The following is a 25010-nucleotide window of genomic DNA, read 5'->3' on the forward strand; positions in this document are numbered from 1 at the left end:
ACTTGAAAATTGGAGAACTGTCATCTTCAGCGACTGCTCAGGCCTCGTGACTGATCTGAGGACCACCAGCATCCCCATTCACTCCATCCTTTGCAAAGAAGCCACAGAGCAAGGTTCAAAGTCCTCAACCCCTCCTGCTCTGTGCCCTGGCTAGCTCTCCAGTCTTGTGTCCCATTGCTTGGGTCTCAGACCCAAAGGCACAGTGATATTCACTACTCCTAGTTTTCCCTGCCACTCCTTGCCTCTTTCCTCCAGCTCCTCCTTAAGACTCCTACTCTTTTAGAGCACAAGTTTATTTCCTATATAAAACATTCCCTACCATACTTAGGAAGGGCAATTTTTCTCTTGATCATGTCACATGTTCTCTTAGGGCATTGACCACACTGTCACTGCTCAGACAGGGATCATGGCTGATCCCATTCTGTATCACCATACAAACCACAATCCTGAAGCTGTATGGACACGGCTCAATGGACTATATGGCTGATCCTTAAACAACATGAGTGTGTAATGCTTGGTCCACTTTCATGTGGATTATTTTTTTTTTTGGATTATTTTTCAACAAATATAGTGCAGTACCATCAATGTATTTTCTCTTCCTTATGATTTCCTTTCCTCTATCTCACTTTAGTATAAGAATGCAGTATAAAAAACATAGGGCACCCGGGTAGCTCAGTGGTTGAGCATCTGCCTTTGGCTCAGGTCGTGATCCTGGGATCCGGAGATCGAATCCTGTATCAGGTTCCCCACAGGGAGCCTGCCTCTCCCTCTGCCTGTGTCTCTGCCTCTCTCTGTCCCTCATGAATAAATAAATAAAATATTTAAAAAAAAAAAAACTCTAAAAATTTTTTTTAAAAACAGCATTCAAAATATGTGTTAATTGGCTCTTTATGCTATTGGTGAGGCTTCCAGTCAATGGTAAACTATGGGTAATTAAGCTTATGAGAAGTCAAAAGTAACATACAGATCTTCAATTGCACAGGTGGTCGGTGCCCCTCACCCCTACATTATTCAAAGGTAAACTGTCATTTGGTTCTCAATTCTGATCACACTACTGTTTCGATGAAATTTATATAGTATCACATTCTAATGAGGAGACTATTAAAAGAGTATTTCAATTTCAAGAAATAATTCTTTTACATTTTGTACTCCCCAAAAGGGGACTCATTTCTGGTAGCTTCAATCTCTAGAAGCACCCAGAGGGTGAGTTATTATCAGAAATATTTTTAAGAAGGAAACCTAATGTTAGGCATTTGGAAAAGATGGCATGAAGGTCCTTCTGCAGCTTTCAGCATCTAGTATTTCATGAACTTTCATAGAGATATCCCTACTATGAAGTAGGATACACAGTGTCTTAGTCTGCCTGAGTTGCTAGTACAGAAGACCACACACTGGGGGGCTTATAAACAACAGAAACATAGTTCTGGGGGCTTGGAAATCTGGTATCAAGGCACTGGTAGACTTGGTGTCTGGTAAAGGCCTGCTTCCTGGTTCCTAGATGACCATCTTCTTGGCTATACCCTCACGTGGCAAGAAGGGACAGGGGAGCTCTTTGGGTCTCTTTTATAAGAGCACTAATCTCATTCATGAGTGCTCCCCCCTCATGACCTAATCACATTCCACCGTCCTGACCTCCAAATACCATCACATTGGGGATTAGATTTCAACATATTAATTTTGAGAGGACATAAACATTCACTCTATAAAATACAGAGAGATGAAAAATATCCAAACTGGATTTCATTTTAAAAGGAAATTTTTTTTAAAGGACAGCATTTTAATAATCTACAACTACGATTTTTTTTAATCTTCAAGTAGGCAAAAAAAAAAAAGGCACAGAAAGAAAATTTTTTCTAAATCAAACTTCATCAATATATTAAATTTTGCTTATTCAAACCACCATTAAGGCAATCCACAAACTGAGAGTAAAATATTATAACACACAAACCTATCAAAGGACTTGTATCCATAATATGTAAAGAACTCACAATAAAAATAAAATAAAGAAAAATAAAGAAATAAAATAAGGAAATAAATAAAATTTATTTTATAGTAATAAAATAAAGAAAAATAAATTCTAAAAAAACCCAACTAGCTTGAAAATTACTTGAGTAGATACTTCATAAAAGATATGTGAATGACAAGCACATGAAGAAGTCCTCAACATCATTAAATCATCAGGGAAATGTAAATTAAAATAGCAATCAGATAGCACTACACAGCCACAGAAATGGCCCAGGAAAAATTTTGTTAACACCAAATGTTGGAAAGGTGTGGACCAAGAGGGAATTCTCAGGTATTATTGGTGAAAGTATACAAAATGGTACAACCACTTTGGAAAATTGTTTGACAGTTTCTTAAAAAGTTCAATGTTGTCTATCCTGTGACCTGGCAATTCCACTTCTGTGAATCCATCTAAGAGAAATGAAAATATATGACTGAAGCCTTGTACACAAATGTTCATAGCAGCTTTATGCTTATAGGAGAATGTCCATCAAGACAAGAATGATAAACTAACAAACTGTGGACAGCACCTGACTCAAGCTAGGACAATTGGACTCTTTCTCCTTGACCTTTGCCTTGTGGTTAGCTTTTTTTTTTTTTTTTAAGATTTTATCTATATTTCATCAGAGACACAGAGAAAGAGGCAGAGACATAGGCAGAGGGAGAAGCAGGCTCCCTGCAGGACTCAATTCCAGGACCCTGGGATCATGCCCTGAGCTGAAGGCAGATGCACAACCACTGAGCCACCCAGGCATCCCAGTGATTAGCTTTAATCAATGTGAGGAGAAACTGGAAGGTGGGAGAAAAGAGGGCTTGCAGTATTTTTCCCCTTCTCCTCTCTGCTTTGGCATTATAGTTTGGGCAGCAATGTATCCCCAAGGTGGCCATCAGAAGAGTTTTCTTAGATTCAAGTGAGTATTCAAGCTCAAAGACAAAGGCCATACATGGAGAGAGTCTATTCAGAAGAATATAATACAGGAAACACGGCAGGGCAGTGTCAGGTATCCCTCTTCAATGAGAGTTTTTACTGCAGTCATGCCATGACAGTAGATGCGCAAGGGGCGAGGAAGCTACCCTGCTTAAAAGCTTCATATTTCATAAGAACATCATCTCTTGAAAATGGTCCCACAGGCATGCCCCCACAGGGTCCTGGCCAGTCTCAAGAATCACTGCACTTAGGAGACCCAAGGTATGGCTTCCCCACCACGCCTTTATTTATGATTCCCCCAATCCCGGGGTCATTTTGCTTTCTGACATCGTTAACATTGCGACTTTCATCAGATTGCCAGGGAAACAGGTAGTTAACCAGAGCTCAAATTCTCATGCTGAAGGGGGAAAGCTCGGTCAATGCTTTGCCCAGACCTTCTATGATTACAATTTTGGATGGCTGGTTCTTCTCCCACAGCTCTCCTTCTCCTGGTATACTGTGTGTGTGTGGTGTGGGTGTGGGTGTGTGTGTGCATGTGTGTTGCAAAGTAGACTGGAAGGAAATTCAACTTGATGGTAAAAATCTTGATTCTTTCATCTTATTTCTCTTAGAAGCTTTTGTATTTCCTACATTTTCTATAATAAACATGTATTAATTTCATAAGCAGAAGTCATATTTTATGAAACAAAACTATTATTCTACCAAGGCTATTTCTGTTCTGCTCTGACAACGTGACTCTCTCAAAGGTACTGGCCCAAAGGTTAAATTTTAGACCCAGTTCCACTGGTATAACCAGTTGTGTACTTCTGAGCAAGTCACTTTTGCTTTCTAGGTCTCAATCTCTTCCAAAAAACTTTCTTCCAACTGACATAGCTTATGAGTCTGTAATTCTCTAGTTAGACCCAAGGATATATAACATCCTTCCTCAGTTGTGGTCTGATCCATAACCATATAGTTCAAATATCTGAAGGACAGCATGCAATAGAATAGAGGCCAAGAGGAACCAAAAAAAGGTAATCACTGATTCTGGCAAAAATTCCCCCCTGGCATATTCAAGAAGCTGTGTGGTACCAGGAGAGGTTCTCTTGTCACATCAGAGTGCCAACCTTTACTGTTTTCTTTTTTTTTTTTTAATTTTTATTTTTATTTATTTATGATAGTCACACACAGACAGAGAGAGAGAGGCAGAGACACAGACAGAGGGAGAAGCAGGCTCCATGCACCGGGAGCCCAACGTGGGACTCAATCCCAGGTCTCCAGGATCGAGCCCTGGGCCAAAGGCAGGCACCAAACCGGTGCGCCACCCAGGGATCCCCCAATCTTTACTGTTTTCACGATCATCAGGAAATGTCTTGATCTCCAGTGATAGAAATGTTTGAGCAGATTCTCTGACCAGCCATGTGGTGTCTGTATTTCTGAGGCATATGGGAATGCTTTTATTCAGTAAAAGTAAAAATCAGTTCAGTGAAAGCTCTCTAACATGCACAGAAAATCCAAGAAGCCACAAGAAGAGAAATGTCCCTGAGGTCAATAGATTTTTGTTGATTTGACTAACTGACTGCCAAGGGATTCTAAGTTCAACCTTAGAAAAATATCTATGGTGTTGACTGAGCCAACAGGGGTCTTTGAAGCTAACTAAATAGGAAAATACAAATCTGCCTAAATAAAGCCAGCTTTCCCCATGTTTTCAAACAAAAGCTATACTTTTCCAAAGGCGATTGCTAATTTCCGTCATCAGATGGGTCATTTGCCTGGCAATTTACAAGAAGCAGGGAAAAAAATCTTTCAGCCAAATTGTCTTCACCATTTTAGAATATTGCCATGAAACAAAAGAAACCTTGACTGCACAGGAGACTTAACATAGAAAAATAAAAAAATATAAATGAAACTTTAATCTGTAAAACAGAGGGGGCAAGAAGAATCCCCCAGATTTATTTGGGAATGCCTGACAGGTTAGCAATGACCTTTGAAGTAACTTCTTGTTTATCCCTCAATCCAAAAATCCATGTTCATATCACATACTTCTATAGTTTTTGGAAATGAGCCAATGGTCAATGAGATTTCTGTGCTGGTGACTAGCATACATAAAAAAATTCCCAGATTCCTGCCCTCAACCAGCATATTGATTATTTGACATCAAGCAGACTACATGGACATCATCAGAACTCTGCAAACCCCTGGATGGAACAATTAAACATCTTTCAGAATTACAAATCAAACAACATTTTATATTTTCTCAACTTTAGCTAATGTTGAAACAGGAAGAGACAAAAAAACAGGTAATTGTTGCTGTCCGCAATAGTATGCTCTTGGTAAGAAAAAAGATGAATGCAACTACAGTTTTCATCAATCATATGTTTATTAATTTTTTGTTGGCCTCACCAAAATGGGTACAACTGAATCAACATTTTAAGAACAACAACAACAAAAAAAAAATCAAATTAAGGGAGAACTTTATGTTCAGTTAAACCAACTGGGTTAAGAACAAAGAAATGCCTCTTGTCAATGAGGACAATTTGAAGACCCCCTTCCAACCAGGAAAAAGAAAAAAAACCTAACCAGGAACTGGTATTCTAGATTTAGTAAGACAGATTGCATGAGATGCAAATAAATTACATTTCTTTACAAGAGCCAAACTGGATAGAATTTATTATTGAATCCAGTTGCTAAAGACTTAAGAAACTAAATATGCACATAACTCCTATATCTTAGATATTTCTAGAGAAACCTGGAATCTAAGACAGCAACAACTAAGAAATATGGCAACTAAATTATAGAACATCACTCAATTTTATGGTGGGATTTACAATATGAGGAAAGAACTAACTGATTTGTTGGAGGGGCTAGGGGATGGATATGGAAAGGTATGCACAGTTAAACCACAGATCTTAAGGAAAAAATTGCTTCAATTAGTTCTCTCTTGCTAAGATGAAATGAAAATAAAAACCAGATGTAAAAACGGCACCCACGTGATATTATGCACATTACGGCAATAGTAGTAATATGCCATTCTTCCTTCTGAATGTGATCACATGCTTTGTTTTACACTAAGGAAATCAGATATGTAAAAGCCAAATTCTGCTTTTTCAAATATTGCCAGAAAGTTAAGAGCCAGACCAGGGTATCCTCCAAGAATACCCTAATCAGCAAGATCCAAAGGAAAAGAAGATTTCTCAACCGCTGCTTTCACAACAACTTCCTGAATCCTTGCCCCATATTTCTGGAGCCTCTCAAATTATTCTGACTCGAGTACATGTATCATCCTAGGCTCATGTGTCTACCGATTTAGCACCTCAGAGTTGCCATAGTCAGCAAGTCACAAAGTCTGCACTTTCAATTTGTTTGGGAAATTGTTTTCTTGACCAAAATTTTATAAATAAATAAAAAAGTCTCCAAAGGAATTTTTTTAAATATATCATGCCTTCAGCAAATAACCCTTCCTTTCGCTGTGAACCCTCCCAGCTGGCATGTTCTTTCTATACTTTTCATATGATCCAATGGCATACTGTGGTACTCCTTTCACTGGATGGTCAATCCACCACTTCTTCTCGGTTGACATCCCACCCTCAGGATGCTACAAGCCGCCTTAAGGTAGGAGATGAAGCCACACACCATTCTGGACATTCAGTGTCACCTACCACAGCATCCCCCACAAAACAAGCAGGCATTCAAAGATGTTTTGATGTCTTGTGCAGGGCTGAGTGAGAGACTTAAATGCACACAGGAGGCTTGGGGCCTGCAACACGATATGGAGTCGTGGATACTGTGGCAAATTGGGGAATTGGTGCTCTGCAGAAAGCAGCAGTTGCTACTCAGATCAATCCTGTAGTTTGCCAAGCAAGGATTCAGGTTTCCTGTTGCCAGATGCTCTAATTTCTCAAGAAAAACTAGAAATGTAGACATTTATGTGGATTCACCCAATTTTGAAATGCCAGCTCAAAAAATTGTAAATCCTATGTGAGCTAAAGGAAACCCCCATGGGAGTCAAATTTGCCCTGCAGGCTACCAATTCTCAACCTCCCGCTGTCTAATGGTGGCCTGCTCTGGGCCTCTGGCCCTTCCTGCTTCATTCACAGGTCCTCTTCCTCCTCCTGTCCCTCACCTGTGGAATTGGCCTTCCTTCACGATCCTTCTGGATGTGCTTTCTCTCTCTCCCCGGAAGCATCACAGCACTTTGCCTCTGTGGGGTTCTCTAGTGTGCTCATCTGTCTTTTTTTTTTTTTTACCTGTGTTGTCTTTTACCACAGTTATCTACATATATTCTGTGCCTCCTATAAGGAAAGGTGTTCCTTAAGTCACTTATTATTATAATAATAACATCATTGGTTGAGTTTTGTCAGACACAGTGCTGAGCACTTTACGCAAATCGACTCATCCATCCTTTAAAAGAGCCCTGAAGAATGATGTTGTTATTACTACTGTACAGATAAGGAAATTTAGGGTTCAGGATGCTTCTAATGAATGCCCAAGGCCTCAGAGCTACTTAGTGGAAAAAGCCAGAACTCAAAGTGAGGCTTTTTGACTCCGCAGTTCTATATTTGCCTGACTTGTCTTTCAGTACTCTACAATTCCTACACAGTGAGCACTTGATTAATACTGCTGAACCAATTGCTGAAAAACGGAAATTCATATTCCACTTAAAAGACATTCTTTCATAAGGAGCGTAGAGAAAAATTACTGATGAGTTAATGGTTTGCAGAAGGGTTAAAAATAAAAATAATGTGGATATGCACTATGAATATTTGTGGTTCAGCAACAGATTGGAGCCCATTCATCAACTGCATAGATATGCAAGGCTTAACCAAGATACTTTTCAGTGGATTTATCCAAAAGGAATTCCAATCCAAAAATAATATCTGCAAAATAATTTGCCATGTTAGCATTTCTGGCCTGAAAATTCAATGCACAATGCTGGTTTTAGTTAGAAATGAGAAAACGCCAAGAGGAAATGGAACAAAAGCTCAAAAGTCATTTTTTTTTGCATGCAAGGAGCATTAATTATTTCTTTTCATCAACTATGATGTTACATTTCTGTTTCTGCATCCAACAAAAGTCCTAAAATGCAAGAGTCTCCAACCATATGTTATTTCACATAAAAATATATAATCTCAGTAAGTGACAACTAAGTAATATACTGGTTGGTTTTCCCTTTTAATATCTTTTAAATATTTTTCTGAACTATAAATGTGAACTCTGAAAATGTGACTTAAATGACAATGACAGGGTGCCTGCCTGGGTGGTTCAGTTGATTAAGCATCAGCTCAGGTCATGATCCCAGGGTCCTGGGATTGGGTTCCTCATCAGGCTCCCTGCTCAGTGCGGAGTCGGCTTCTCCCATTACCCTTCTGCCCCTGCTCATGATCTCTCTCTCTCTCAAATAAATAAATTAAATCTTTTAAAAATTGATAACAGAATATTACCATAGTCATTTTATTTAAGCCCTACTGGCTAAGCAAATCTCTAAATTCTCACTCGCTCCATAAAGAATAACATTTGACCATCATGAAAAAGATATTTCCTACCTTTAGGATCATTACTCAGCTTTGGGATCTCAGCTACCCTTGAAATCCAACAATGATAACAACAACAACAAAATCTGCTGTAACACAAAAAGAACAGAGTATCCCTGAACAATTTAATTCCCTGTCTTGGCTTCCACCTTTTGGGAAATGGCACCTGGTGACATAAATAAACTAGTGATGTAACTAGTGCCAAAGCCCTGGGGAACATCTTAACACTCCTCTTTTCCCTTGAAGCTGTTTCAACTAGCCCAAAACCAGATCCCTAACCTTCAATTAAAGACTCACTATAAAGCAGAATTACTACCTATAGAATACTTATTTTTAAATCTTTTTTAGAACCAAAAAAAAAAAAAAATCACATGCATTTAAGATTGTACTGAAAATGATTTGGTGAAATGTCTTCAAAACCAGTAGAGGTCCGGTAACAAAAGACCAACCATTTTCTCTCTGGGTGAAAACCACTACTCAACTCCGAGCTAAATCCAATGAAGCATGGACAGGTGAAAAAGACAATTTTACTTCTACAAAGCTGTCATAACTCTTCTGTTTTTCTTTTTTTTTTTTTTTTAATTTTTTTTAAATTTATTTATGATAGTCACACAGAGAGAGAGAGAGGCAGAGACACAGGCAGAGGGAGAAACAGGCTCCATGCACCGGGAGCCCGACGTGGGATTTGATCCCGGGTCTCCAGGATCCCGCCCTGGGCCAAAGGCAGGCGCCAAACCGCTGCGCCACCCAGGGATCCCCTCTTCTGTTTTTCTAAACAGGTATTCTTTGATTTGAGAGAACTATCAAGAGAGGAAAATACATTTATTTCAAGTCCTCTGAGGAGAGAGGTCAACATAAGGAGCTTCACTGTTTAATGTTAAATGAGAAGAATCTGGCAGTGTAAGGAACAAGCAGCTGCCACTGCGGAGACCTAGAACAGAGGAATTAAGAAAAATAAGGCTCTTAAAGGACAAACGAGCACTCTATCAATTTTCTTCTCTATCCTGCCTCCTGTTCATGATCAAGAATTAGCTTAAATCATAAGAATATAATACCATTAAAATAAATATTTCCTAAGTGACCTCTCCCAGCAAATTATCAACTAACAGAAAAATGAAGAGGAAGTGAAGTCACCAAAGAAAAATACACACAATATACGCACTTCTGGAAACTACTATCACTACATTTATAATCATGGAAAAGGCATTTGGGAAGAAACTTCTTTAGTTAACAAGCAGATTGTCAAATTATGTGAACTCGTTTTAGCACACAAACCTGTACCGTCTGCGTGCTCTTAAATTAAACCTACCTGGTCACTCTGGTTTTCAAGTTTTGGAGAGAAGCTAGAACTTGTTGGTGAGGCTGCAGAAAGTTCTTGGAGCTTTGTGTCTATTTCAGCAAGCTGCTGGTGCTGGGTGATTGCAAGTGTGTATCCTTCTCCTGGGACCAGCCAGCCAGACTCATCACCCTAAGAGGAAACAAGCGTCACCAGGTCATTCCCATGCTATGTTTCTTGCAAAATATCCCTTCCAGACTGCTATGTCAATGCTCATCATACACACGTGCCAAAACAATACAGAAAACACAAAATTAACATTTGGATAGTGAAAGAAAAAAAGTAAAATAGTAAATAGTTTCCAGTCCAGTCCAACTCTTGATTTCAGCTCAGTCATGGTCTCAGGGTCCTAGGATCAAGCCCAGCATATCTCTCTCTCCCTCTGCCCCTCCCCCTACTCACACATGTGCACTCTCTCTAAAATAAATAGACCTTTAAAAAAAAAGAGAGAGAAGCAAAAGCCATAATCTAGAACAAAAATGATAAGCACCTCAACTAAGGAATATTTCCTAGGAATACAGAACATAGAACAGATTTCAGAGATACTTTTCTTTTTTTTTTCAGAGATACTTAAGAAGTAGAATTTACAGAATCTAGAGATAATTTGATAGAAGAATGAAAGGAGGTGTAAGGATCAAAGATAAAAACCAAATTCTGGATATTGAGAACTAGAGGTATAGTAGTCCTATTGGCCAAACAAGGTAATACAGGAGACATAATAGGTTTGAGGAGGAAAATGATTAATTCTTTTGGGACCATTTGATATTCACAGAAACCCCTAGGATAGCCACAGATCAGTTCATGATCCCAGGGTCCCAGGATGGATCCCCACATCGGTCTCCTTGCTCAGTGGGAAGCTTGCTTCTCCCTCTCCCTCTGCTGCTCCCCCTGCATGGACACTTTCTCCCTGTCAAATAAATAAATAAAATCTTAAAAAAAAAAAAAGAATATAGTTGATGGATCCCTTTCTCAAAGTGTTCCTACATTCTTCCCACCATACTTCCTGTCTTCCTCCTCTGAATCTATTCCAGCATGTGCCAGGAATTTATAGAATTTCTGTATGAAATGTCTATCCCTCATGCCAGATAATAAGAAAGGATCCTCTTTCTCCTTACAATACATTCAGAAAAAACTCTCAGCAAATATTAGTTTACAAAACAACAAAACTATAAAAATAAAAACAATCTCAAAAGAGGGCTGCACAGCTAGTAGCAGAAGACACATGGTTGAAAACTATGGAATGAGCTCATCTGAGCAAAATGACTTAAAAGATGAAGATTATGAGAAAAATATTATAAGACCCAGGAGAGAGGGACACCTGGGTGGCTCAGTGGTTAAGCATCTGCCTTCAGATCAGGTCATGATCCAAAGGTCCTGGGATTGAGTCCCATATCAGGATCCCCACGCAGAGCCTACTTCTCCCTCTGCCTCTCTGTGTCTCTCATTAATAAATAAATAAAATCTTAAAAAAAAAAAAAAAGACAAGACCTAGAAGAGAGACCCAAGAGGTTCTATACCTACCTGTGGGCTTGTACACTGACTAACCTGATCTCCCTTTCCAACTTCCTTTCTCCTTGCTTCCTGTGCTATTAAAGTGAGAAAGCAAAATGCCTGAACCCCAGTCTTACTTGCAGTGATGTGTGAAATGAATGACCACATGACACAGCTGGGCTGACCAGTTGCAGGTGGAAGTCCCAGGAACACCACACACTCCCAAATGAAAAGCAAAGCCTCAGAGGAGTGTTCCCTTTCCCTTTACCCTTTCCCTCTTCTTTCCAGCTCCAAAATAGATACAATGCCTACAGAGAGAACAGCAATCTTGCAACCTAAAAACAAAACCATACTAAGAATACAGAACAGGAATAAAGAAAAACACTAGCTATTTGCACCTTGATTTCTTGTTACTGAAGCAAAATACACTCCTTACTTGTTTAAGCCACAGTTTATAAAGTGTTTTGTTACCTGCAGCCCATCACATTCCCCATCAATATCCCATTTTATAGGTAAGCCCAAAAGGAGAGAAAAGATGTCATGGAAACAAAGAACAAAGGAATAATAGAAGATCATTTTTAAAATTTTTTAATTTTTTTTTTATTTATTTATGATAGTCACAGAGAGAGAGAGAGGCAGAGACACAGGCAGAGGGAGAAGCAGGCTCCATGCACCGGGAGCCCGACGTGGGATCCCATCCCGGGTCTCCAGGATCGCGCCCTGGGCCAAAGGCAGGCGCCAAACCGCTGCGCCACCCAGGGATCCCTAGAAGATCATTTTTAAACTAAGAAAGATTTGAGCCTTCAGATCAAAAGGCCTGACAAGGTCCATGCAATGATGTGGCTAAAAAATTGGCTACCACTGAGAAAGATTCCTAAAATACGAGAGGTATACCATATTGTTGTTGTTTTGAAGTATACCATTTTTAAAGGTAAAAACTTATAATATTTTGGGACCAACATTCTGGAGGGAGCAAAAAATGGAAGAAAGGTAAATAAAAGCCAAATACCAAAGATCAGTCCTTGTTAAGATATAAGATTTTAGAGAATAATCGTTGAAGTTGAAAAAAATGTACATTTTAATGTATTTTAAGAAACTGAAGGTTAGCAGCACTAGCTCAGATAGAGGATACTGAATTGAATCCTCAAACTATGAGAAGAAAAAGAGGTGAAGTTAAGAAAACCAAATAAATCTAATCAATGAAATACAAAATAAGATGTCAAAAAAAGGTCTAAACATTGTCAGTGGTCTTAATAAATATGAATAAATTAAATATCCTCATTAAGAGATTAAGAATAAGGAAATAATAACAAAAGATAAAGAAAAAAAGACACAACAGCAACAACAAAAATCCAGCTATATGATCTTTGTAAACAATCTACCAAAAAATAAAATTATAGAAAAGAGTTTAAAATAAAGAGAGGGACAAGGCACAGACACTAACAAAAATAATACATAAAAGGCAACATTTAACAACAAAAATTCATTGTTACATCATTCCTAGGTACATAAGGAAGATTTACCATGCCATTGTGTGGTTACCCAGAGAATCAGTGGCTAGCAGTTTGCCTAATTTCATAATTAATAACAAAACCAGGGGCACTTGGCTTTTTATTTAAAAAAAATAAATCTTAAAAATAAATAAGTAAAAATAAATGTAAAAATTTAAAAATAAAAAGAATATTGCTGTAAGTTTAGTAAACAAGCGCAAATGATTATCTGACCTGCACATGCCCTATAAACACCCACACTTGTACTCTTCAGGGACCTGGATGCTCAAGCTTTAACTAGGCAGGGAGCAGGATGGTGTTTGTTAGGATTACTGAAGACTCCACCAAAAATACCCCGGAACCAGTTTAGAGATAATAAGAAATGTCCCAAATAAAAGAACAGAGAAACACATTTATATGTTGTCAGTAACGAAGCCTATTACATTGCAGTCCGAGGTTATGACTGTGATAGCTAATGAGCAGTCACTATTTTTTTTTTAGATTTTAGGGCAGCCCCGGTGGTGCAGCAGTTTAGCGCCGCCTGCAGCTCAGGGCATGATCCTGGAGACCCTGGATCGAGTCCCACGTCAGGCTCCCTGCATGGAGCCTGTTCCTCTGCCTGTGTCTCTGCCTCTCTCTCTCTAGCTGTGTCTCTATGAATAAATAAATAAAATCTTTAAAAAAAAAGATTTTATTTATTTATTAGAGAGAGAGAGAGAGAGGCAGAAACACAGCTAGAGGGAGAAGCAGTCTCCACGCAGGAAGCCTGACTGGGACTGGATCCCAGGTCTCCAGGATCAGGCCCTGGGCTGAAGGCAGTGCTAAACCGCTGAGCCACCCAGGCTGCCCTGTGCAGTCACTCTTAAAGTGACATAAGATAATCCTCTGAGAGTCAATAATGAATTGACCAAGAATAAATCTGAAAAATTCAATAAACATAAGTTTGTAAAACAGGATTTTTTTCAAGTCAGAGAATATTGTCCCATAATTTAAAAAGTTACTGAAAATTTATGCTAATGGGTCAATAACATGACAAAAAATTAAAGTTAAGAAGCACAGAGGTCTCCCATCCAAATACTAACCTGGCCGTAACCCTGCTTAGCTTCTAAGATCAGACACGATTAGGCATGTTTTGCAGTGGTTGGAGCTAGAGAGTTTTATGCTAAGTGAAATAAATCAATAAGAAAAAGAAAAATACATATGATCTCACTCGTATGTGGAATTTAAGAAACAAAACAAATGAACATGGGGGAAGGAAAGAGAGAGGCAAACCATAAAACAGACTCTTAACAACAGAGAACAAACTGAGAGTTGATGGAGAGAGGTGGGGTTGGGGGCGGGTTAAATAGGTGATGAGGATTAAATCATGTGGTGTGATGAACACCGGGTGTTGTAAGCAAGTGATGAATCACTAAGTCCTACACCTGAAACTAATATTACACTATGTGTTAACTAACTGAAATTTATTTTTTTTAAATTTCTTGAAGATTTTATTTATTTATTCATGAGACACACAGAGAGAGGCAGAGACACAGGCAGAGGGAGAAGCAGGCTCCATGCAGGGAGCCGGATGTGGGACTCCAGGATCACGCCCCGGGGCTGAAGGTGACGCTAAACCACTGAGCCACCCCGGCTGCCCACTAACTGAAATTTAAATAAAAAATTGAAACTACCAAAAAAAAAAGAAGAAGAAGAAGAAGTGTAGAGGTCATTGAATATCGGAGCTTACATACCTCAGGACAGGACAGCCCCGAATCTCCATCATCTAAGTCCTTTAAAAGTTCAATCAGCCTTTTCTTCTCTCTGTCAGTCATGACCACAGGCTTTCCTGAATTCTTGGCCAACTACGGAATGTATTAATAAAAAAGAGTTCATAGTTCAGGAACATAAAAATGAGACCTGAGACTTCTATAGCACAGATACAACAAGGTAAAATTTGTGAGATTAGGCATTTTTCATTTGCGAGGTAGTTTTCTTTTATGCTAAATTTTTGCTATAGGTCCATTCTCCAAGCAAAGATATTCCTGCTATAAGCAGGCTCTGGTGTAGCCATTTCCACAAACATTTTATGTAAAATATAAAATAAAACAAACATGGGTTTTGCAAACTTTTCTTTATATAATATTTGTCAATGTAATAACATATTTGCTGAGATATTTGGAAGGAATCTTCTTGCCACTTCCTATGGGACATCTATCTAGTGAATGAAATTGCTTTTATTATTTTTTTAATCTGTGGCTGTTTTTAATTATTTTAAGCCTTATCACATAATTTGCAAATTTGTGCTGATGATATAGCTCCTCAATTTTAATCCTTCTAGTGTGTTGGTAAAAGCACCATTACCAATCATGCATATATGGTAATTCTACAGTTATGTTTTCAAAAAGCTGCTTAAAAGACAATCCTGAATTATGACTTTGTCTGACTTAGTAAAGAATTCACAAGCAAAGTATGCTACTGTATTCTTTTCACACTGAATTTTAAAACTGTCTGACCTTATAGATTATCTATAAAATGTGAGACATGTTAAATATTCTTGGTTTAATATTATACATAAACCACACGAAAATGCCTTTCATTAAGCAAAAGGCGATATTTTAGATGCAAGGAATTTTAAATAAATTGGCATAGTTAAGACCAAAAAGAGAAAGTGGACATTGCCAGCTTATCTTCAGCCCTTGCCTTTAACAGACTAACAAACACAATGTGAAACACGGCTGAAAAAAAAATAAAAATAAATTAAAAAACACAACTGTGTCTTGCTGTTCTGTGACATAGTGAAGGGATTTCCTCAGTATGCAAATAAACATAGCAGTTATATAAATCTAAATATAAGCCCCATCGCCTACAGGTTTAGAGATGGCATTTTCCATCTCTGTGAAAAGTTGAATATTACCAATCGGTTCCAATCATATCTCTAGAAGGGGAACAGTGACAGCACGTGCTGAACCGGAATTACTATCAAAGTTCAAAAAATTGATCATGTGCATTTAACCACAGCCAATCTTATTTCAGGCAGGACTGTCTAAAAGATACATTCCATCAGCCATTCATGATTTGAATTTTGGTGTAGGAGATCAATTTAAATACAGTACACACACAAGAAGTCATGAGACATTTCCAGTTTGTAATAAACAAGGCAGTAGCCAACCACTGTGCCTTTGGAACCATCAAGTCTGTCCTCTCCACTGTCTTCTTAATACCAAGGAAGGTGGTTTTTTTCCAGGGAAGTACTTCTTGGGATTCTTGTTGTTCTTGTTGGCAACCAGGTAAGAAAATCCGGGGGCCTGACCTGTGTTTTGTCCAAATAGACCATGAAAATTTGGTCCAGTCTTGTGCCTCCCTCCTTCTCCCACCGTATGGGACTGGGCACACTTCTGAATAAAACGCTTCCTGTCCTTCTCACCATCACCCATTTCAAAATTGCTCTATCGTCGCACGCAAAACGAAGGTGCCCACTTGCCAGCTGAATGTCCCATTCTCTCCTAAATAAACTTACTTTTAAATTTCAAGACTGTCATATTAGGGCTCTGAATAAAGATTCATCTGCTATTGTTAAAAGGAGAAAAGGGGGACACCTGGGTGGCTCAGCGGTTGAGCGTCTGCCTTCAGCTCAGGGTGTGATCCTGGAGGCCTGGGATCAAGTCCTACACATCGGGTTGCCTGCAGGAAGCCTGCTTCTCCTCTGCCTGTGTCTCTGCCTCTCTCTCTGTTTCTCTCATGAATAAATAAATAAAATCTTTTTGAAAAGAGAGAAAAGGGAAACCCATGGTGAGGCTACTACTACTGTCTGTGTCAGCAAGAACTCGGATATGGGAAAAACACTATTGCTCTTGGAAAAGTAAATAAATCAACATACAATGAGCCAGCACAGAGACAGATCAAATTGGAGGTTTCCTTCAGATCAGAGGAACTGGAAGAGAAAAAGCGAGAGTTTCAGAGGCCAGTCCTGGCAGTGGCACATTGACCCATGGATCCAATCTGCCTGGAAATGATGTCCAGCCGTGGAAGGAGCATCTGGCTTGAACTGCGAAGAATTATTTAACTCTCTCCTCTTGTGAATTAACTTCACTAACTCGTCTAGTAACTGCCAGAGTGGTTTGCCACTGCACCTACATTTCTTGCTATAAATTAATTAATCGACATTCTGATCTAATAGAGGAGCCCTTGGTTAGTCTGTCTAGAGGACACAGTCCGCCTGTAAGACCAAGGTTGAGACCCTAAGGCAGGGAGCTAATCAAGGCAAGAGATAAGTGAAAGGCTTCCTGGAGGCTCAGCTGGAGGGAGCAAGGGACAGACAACCAGTTGGCCTCTCCAGCTCTACCAGGAGCATTTTCCATGCAAATTTCTAAATGCACCACATATATAATCAGTCTCACTACTTTAAAAGGCCTATTTTACTAATAACACAATTTAAAATCTGGGAAACGTGTGAAACTATTATCTAAGCAAATGTTTTTCAAATTGCAGGAACCAGATTAGTTTCTGTGTAGTGAAATAAGTATACTGAATTACAGCTAGCATTTTTAAAAGAGGAGAATAAGATAGGATGGAATAAAAAATAGTGAATTACTGGTCCCTAAAACTTTTCTTTCAGTTATATATACTGTTTCAGTTACATATATATGTATTATGATCAAAAAAATATTTAAAGACACTAAACACAACTATTTTCATTTCCATAGCTCATTTAATCCCATGTTCTGATTTCTAAATTTTTAAGTACATACCTCAATGTTTCGCTTAATAAAATCTTGGCTGTGTTTACCCCTGAGCTCAATGTTTTCTGTATTTGAAAAAGGTTTCTTTTCTGCTTTGATTAATGACTCGTTTCCTTCCACATCATAAGTAAAATCTAATATTAAAAAAGTTCAAAAGTTTTCATAATTATGTGTCCATTACGATAAAATTTTAAATTAAAATTACATTAAGCATATAAAGCATACATTAAAATATATAAGCATACATTAAGATATAGAAGAAATAAAACATATATAGGGTAACTTCTAAATTCCAAATCCAGAATCCTAATATATATCATTTATTCTTATGGATAAAGATGTGATACACGCACACACGCACACGCACACACACACATGCTAGAATATTACTTGGCTGTAGAAAGAAAAAGATCTTGCCATTTGTGACAACCTGGATAAACCTAGAGGGTTTTATGCTAAGTGAAATAAGTCAAACTGAGAAAGATAAATACCATATGATTTCACTCATACGTGGAATCTAAAAAGCAAAACAGATGAACGAAAAGCAGAATCAGAGCTGTAAACACGGAGAGCAAAGTGATGGCTGCCAGAGGGAGAAGGGTGAGGAAATGGGTAAGATGGGCAAAGGGGAGTGGCAGATACAGGCTTCCAGTTATGGAATGAGTAAGCCGTGGGGATGTAAGGCACAGCACAGGAAAGAGAGTCAGTAGTATTATAACAGCATTGCATGGTGACAAAGGGCAGCTACACTGGTGGTGAGCATAGATTAATGTATAAACTTGTCAAATCACTATGTTATGTACCTGAAATTAGTGTCACACGTGTCAATTATACTCAAATAAAATGAATCAATACATTTATTTTAGTCTTTATATAAAACAAAACTTTCCCTAAAGACTAGAGTCATTTCCTGCTATTCCATTAATATGTTTTCACCCTCTCTGAACAGAAACTTTTTGTTCAAACCTGTCTTTTAAGCAAGGTCTGGGCATAAGTGTCCTGAATGTCTGACATCCTACCTGTGCAAACCCTTAGAGCTCATCTCAGTTTGTCATTTTTTCTCAACCTTTGAAAAAAATCGAGTCAACTTCTGAGTTGTTCAGACCCTGGATACTCAAAACAAGAGTAAGAAAAATACTTATGGACTCTTATTCCCTTTATTAAATATTTTGTTTTCACTGTAGTCACATTTAAAGCATTTAAAAAAAGATCATGTGAACGCATCTTTAAATCTCTAAAAACAGGCATAAAGAAGCGTCTTCTTAAAAGACAAGTGATGTCCACCCTACTAAACAGGATAAATTGCCACTTAAAAGTCCAAAAGGGGAAAATATCAGCTCAATCCAGAGAAGGTTTACTTAAAAGTCATCTTTGTTTTGGAAGAGAGTATGTCAATAAAGAGGATTAAGGGAGCTAATCAATTGGTATATTTATAGCTAGTTATCAAAGATTCAATACAAATTTAATAATTTAAAGAATATATTTTGATAATGATAGTTGGGAAGAACCAGGAAAAGGATAAGATCTCTGGATTTAAATTCTTTTCAAACAAAAATAAATTTGGGTAAGAAAAACGTTCCACTCAAATTTAACTTACAGGTTTCTAGGCAAACAAATCTGTGTTTTATAGTTAGGATCTTATTTCTTTAATCAGTGATGTTTTTTAATCAACTACCAATAGTTAAAGTATAAGTTACTTTTTTGGTGAGTGGCCTCCTTAGATATAAAATATGTAACTTTGTCCTATAAGCCAAGTTGTGTATATAGTCTTTTAAGTTGAAATATGAGGTTCTGGGCAACCCAGGTGGCTCAAGGGTTTAGCGCCACCTTTGGCCCAGGGTGTGATCCTGGAGACCCGGGATAGAGACCCGGATCGAGTCCCTCGGGCTCCCTGCGTGGGGCCTGCTTCTCTCTCTGCCTCTCTGTCTCTCTGTCTCTCATTCTCTCATTCTCTCTCTTTCTCATGAATAAATAATATAATAAATAAATAAAATATTTAAAAAAAAGAAATATGAGGTTATTTGGTTATTTGTCAGGTTTAATCTGGTTGGTAGTGAAATGAAATAGAGAGGCCAGGCAAAAGTTGGTCGAAACAGGCTTTTAATGGGGTGCGCTCTCCGGGGAGGTTCCGCGGCCGCAGGGGAGCGCAAGCAGGCTTTTTAAGGGGGGAGGGGTAAGGGGTTGTGTGTGTGTACGGGGTGATAGGTATTAGGGCATATTACTGGTGGAATCGGTATGCTTATGCCCTTAATGGGGTCTGGGCATAGTATGGTTCAGGTTTCCTGCATAGGTCCTGTCTCCCCTTGATGACTGTCCCCAGGCGGTCTGCTGGTGATGGGAAAGCTCTGAGGTGGGGGCAACAAGGTGGGGGGTCCACCCCCGTTTTTTTGGTGCCTCCCGATCCCCCTTGATCCCGCGGGCCCAACATTATTCATTCAGTTTAAGTTTCATATGCTCTTAAACAATACAACATTAGTGTAACTCAAATGTGTTCATGAATATATTTAAGATAGTTTTTTAAAAATATACTTTTAGTATATTGTAGTAAAAAACATTGAATTGTCTGGTCAGAACTCTTTCACTAGAAATGTCCTCTTCTCCACCTGGTGGTGATCAACAGAACAAGTTGCCATGTTCCCGTATTAACCCCAACCCTTGGTGAGTTGGATGGATTGGCTAGACCAGGGATAGGCATCTAACCCAAGTTGCATCAGTTGTTGTCTTCTTGCAATTTTGAAATGGAGTCTCCCTCTCAATAATTAATCACAGAATATGCTCTAGGGAATCAAAAAAGGAGTCTACCTCCAGGATTATTTCCATAAATTTTCTTTTTTGCTTAAGCTAGTTTTCTATTACTTGCAGCCAGCTTTTCCTTAACTCTTTGTTATATAAAACTTAAATATCCAAAACTAGGAAGAATAGTATAATAAACCCTCAACAACTAACTTCAACAGTGATGAACTCATGACCAGTCTTGTTTCATCTAGAACCTTAACTTGCTTTCACGAACTATCTCTGGATTAAATTACATCAAACCATTTCATCTGTTACTATTTCCGTATGGAGCTAGTATGTTCTTGTGACAATATGCAAAATCACACAAATTAAAACAAACCTTGATTGTCATTCTGTATATGGTTTTCATATTCTTCTGGAGGGACCTGAGTGTGAAACACTGAGTAAAACGTGTCTTCAAGCTCACAGTGAGTAGGATCTGTAGATTTAAAAAATCACTTGTTCAATACACAAAATAAGAAATCATCTACATGAACAATTGTTTAAAAAGAAGATCTAACATTCTCTGCAATATTCCTCAATCAACTCCACATACACATTTCTTAAGATGTCACTTCCAGGTAGAAATGACCATCATCTTTATTCATAGTAGCCACTGAAACCAACAGCAGAAAATCAAGAGTCAAAAAGCATTTCCCTAGGACTTCCATGCAAGGAGGATGTACAGGCGTGTGCTAAAATATCACATTAACTCTGGAGTTAATGTATCCAAATTCCAACATTCATAATACAGAGAATATGCTCACTGAATAACTTTGTATTTTTCTTTTTTCTTTTAGGTCCCCAAATAAAGATTTCAGATATATGGTTTAGTCATTAAGATAAAAGCATGTGTTTAAAAGAGAAAACCAGGAGACTTCAAGAAGTTAGCTTTGGGATAGCTTTGGGAATTATGCTCTTGGGCCAATACTCATAAAGAAATTAGGAAATTGTATTTTCAATTCTTCTTGTTTCACTGTAGTTTATTATTAGCTAATGTAGACACTGTATTTCTGCAAGAAACTGCTAACATAAACAAGTATCCTTTTTTTTTTTCCAAGTCTCTATGTCTCAACATGAGAGACTCTGCCAGGTTGTGGCACAGAAAGGTTTTTGCTTCAGAAACATGACAAGTCCTGAGGATATTAGCATCCACCACCTATCTCTGAAACAAACTTGGGGAGCACCTGGGTGGCTCAGTGGTTGAGTGTCTGTCTTTGGCTCAGGTCGTCACTCCGAGGTCCCGGGATCCGGTCCCGCATCAGGCTCCCTGCGAGGAGCCTGCTTCTCCCTCCACCTGTGTCTCTGCCTCTCCCTCTGTGTCTCTCATGAATAAGTAAATAAAATCTTTAAAAAAATAAAAGTAAAATAAATAAACAAACTTGATTCAAGCACCCTCTCAGAGATGATACAGGCAAAGGAAGTTGCCAGAAGATACATTGATGCCAACACACAGATAACACCGAATTCAAAACATACAGTTCCTGAGAGTAAAAAGAAATGTGTCAATTCCAATTCCCTAATTTGGAATTCATAACAATGTAGCATCATTGGGATTGACATTACAACTTTAATCCTGCACAATCTTTAATGAGTTAATCTAGCAAATTGGTGGTATAAGCCTTTTACTTTTGCATAAAAGACAAAGAGGTTTAAAGGCCTTTTGAAGTGGTAATATATTGATTTTTTATCCTCAAATTCCATTTTAATGGTAGTTTCACTCACTTTTACACTGAAGCACCTGGAAAGACACAAAAATATGAAAACTTGCAATACTAGAAACTGTTACAGCAAGGTGATATTTGGAGATAATTTTAACCTAAGGCTACAATTATTCTTGTGTCCCTGTGGCTCTTCACTCATGGTCTCGGCAGTACCCCGTATATTCAGTACCTCAGACAGAAGGTGGGCACAGCCCAGAGCCTTTGCATTGAGTTTAAAAAACAAGAGTTTTGAAAATCAGATACTCAATCACAGGAGCTTAACTACTCAAGAGAGAAAAAAAAAGGCATTTTCTGAGTTTCTGAAGTCCTCCTTTAGAAAACTCTTCCTTAGAGTAAAAAAAAACAACTGATTACTATAGAAGAAGTAATGGAATCAGAAAACAGTCATTGGGTTAACTGTCATAATGATAAATGATTCAGGTAAGAATCACCAATGAATGGTGAAAGTTTGAAGAATGACACAATAGCCTCAGAGTATCACCTCGCAAGATAACTTACCCAGTACAAAAGGAAACCTAGTAACTCTATAGCAGAAAAACCTGGTAGACACCACATTAACCAAGTGATTGAGGTCAACATCAGCAGTTACAGGACAATCGACATCATGCGCTTTCTGATAGGATTCACTGAGGACACAGCGGGATTCCTGCCAAAAATGTGTAACTGAATCTATTCTTGTGGAAATATAAACACACTCACGGGCGGGGGGGGGGGGGGGGGGGGGGGGGGGAGACAGTCTACAAAATATCAAGCGTATAGTCTTCAAAAATGCCAATGTCATAAAACCAAAAGAATGGCCAGAGACATGACAACTAAATGCAATACGTGAGCAGCGATTTTCTTTAGTTAAAAAGGATTTTAGTGGCACAATTGGCAAAATATGAATAAAGCCAGTAGATTGGACAATAGTATTGAATCAGTGCTAATTTCCTGACTTGAGCGAGCATGCAGATGTACATATGCATGTGTCCTTTTGTGAAAGGGGTAACAGAAGAGAGACACATCTATAGAGAGACAGACACAGAGACAGAGGAGGATGGGGTACCTGGTGGCTCAGAGGTTGAGTGTCTGCCTTTGGCTCAGGGTGTGATCCCAGGGTTCTGGGATCGAGTTCCACATAGGGCTCCCCACAGGGAGCCTGCTTCTCCCTCTGCCTGGGTCTCTGCCTCCTCTGTGTGTATCTCTCATGAATAAATAAATAAAATCTTTAAAAAAAAGAAAGAAAGAAAGAGAGGAGGATGTGCCAAAATGTTAACACTTGGAGAATCTGGACAAAGGGTTTTTGAAAATTCTTTGTGCTTTTCTTGAAACTTTAAGTCTGCAATTACATCAAAATTAAATTTAATAGGAAATTTTAAAAGATTCCTCTCCTCACTACAAATAATTATGGGGGGGGTGGGGGTGGGGATCTCCTTTCAGAGCTCAAGAGCCAGAGTTTGAAGGGCTGAGCACATTACAAATAATTGCCTTCAAAGAGAAAGATTGCTTTGATTTAAGTTGATTTAAGTTGTTTCATGATTTAAGTTGTTTCATGCCACCTAAGGACAAAATGAAAGCCCATCCCAGACAGTGGAGAAGGATCTAGAAGAGCATCAGAGGAAATGAATTTAAAGTAGACAAAAGTGACACAAGTGAGGCTGTCCCTGGTATGCATTCTCTTGGGACGTAGTTGAAATCCTAAAATTGGATAGAGACACCTCCTCCCCCCACACCAAAGAAAATGAGGAAACCCAGAGCAGAGTGCACTCTGCCTCACTGCACACCTGGAACTCTGAAAGGAGACTCCACACACAGTGCTCCACACTTACACATGACAGCTGCAAAGCAGCAATGGCAGTATGCCAGTAAGCCATGTTTAGAGGGAGAGAGGGCCTGAAATTCATTCTCTCTCACTCTTTCTTTCTCTCTCTCTCTCTCTCTCTCACACACACACACACGCACACACACACACACAGGCCACAGTTCCTCATGGCTGGCCTATGGCATGGCAGATCTAGAAGTTCTCATTCATCCCTGTGAACTAGATGAAGTCCTCCCCCAATGCATATCATTATGCCAACCAAAAATGCACGTATCCCAATGTCACCTACAACTGAGAACCGTTCTATTAGACTAGAATTTCAATTAATTCAAAATATTGGAGCAATATTAATAAATTTCTTTATTACCTTTTAAAATACAGGGCTTATAAAAAATTCTGGAGAACAAGGGAAAGGCATCATCATTTTCCAAAAAACTATTAGATCAATAAGGAAATAAAACAATAACAACTTGTAGAGAATAGAGACAACACCACCTGCTAAAGAATGCACTTTAGAGATAAGGCTATATTCAGAAATAAATTCATAGCAATGATGCTTTTATCATAGTGTTATAGACTGAGCTGTATCCCTCCAAAATGAATGTGTTGAAGCCCTAAGCTCCAGTGTGCCTGTATTTGAAGTCAGGCCTTTAAGGAGGTAGTTAAAGCTAAAAAGGGGAACGCCTGGGTGGCTCAGTGGTTGAGCATCTGCCTTTGGCTCAGGGCATGATCCTGGAGTCTGGGATTGAGTCCCACATTGGGCACATTGCGGGGAGCCTGCTTCTCCCTCTGCCTATGTCTCTGTCTCTCTCTGTGTGTCTCTCATGAATAAATAAATGAAATCTTTTTTAAAAAATAAAATAAATAAAGCTAAAAAGGTCCCTAGGTGGGGCCCTAATCTAATAGAACTTGTGGCCTTATAGGAAGAGGAAGAGACACCAGAGATAACTTTAATAATCCTTTCCCTACTTCCCTTGCACACAGAGAAAAGGTTATGAGGACATGGTGAGAAGGTGGACATCTGCAAGCTGGGAAGAGAGACCTCAGCAAAAAATTAATTTTCCATCACCCTGATCTTGGACTTCTAACCTCCAGAACTGTGAGAAGATAAATTTCTGCTGTTTAAGCCACCCAACCTGTGGAATTTTTTATGGCAGCCCTAGCAGACTAACATACATATTTTAAGAAAATGAAATGAGCTTAACTAATTTAACTGAAGAAGCTAGAGAA

The 25010-nt window shown here is 38.7% G+C and overlaps 1 protein-coding gene across 8 annotated transcripts in view; it reads right to left on the minus strand.

Moving 5' to 3' along the window:
• Positions 1-25010, minus strand: part of FSIP1 (fibrous sheath interacting protein 1) — a 194615-nt gene that overhangs the window by 133283 nt on the left and 36322 nt on the right. For all 8 annotated transcript variants that reach the window (XR_005381501.1, XR_005381500.1, XR_005381498.1 and 5 more), the window contains exons 6-9: positions 20596-20694; positions 17490-17614; positions 14493-14603; positions 9752-9910 (exon numbers count right to left, since the gene is read on the minus strand). Coding sequence is in view for 1 of the 8 variants with exons in the window: in XM_038580016.1 (XP_038435944.1) it covers positions 9752-9910; positions 14493-14603; positions 17490-17614; positions 20596-20694 (494 nt within the window). In the remaining 7 variants the exon portion in view is untranslated. The remainder of the gene's footprint in view (positions 1-9751; positions 9911-14492; positions 14604-17489; positions 17615-20595; positions 20695-25010) is intronic.

The sequence above is a fragment of the Canis lupus genome, chromosome 30 (assembly GCF_011100685.1).
Source record: "Canis lupus familiaris isolate Mischka breed German Shepherd chromosome 30, alternate assembly UU_Cfam_GSD_1.0, whole genome shotgun sequence".
Taxonomy (NCBI): Eukaryota; Metazoa; Chordata; class Mammalia; order Carnivora; family Canidae; genus Canis; species Canis lupus.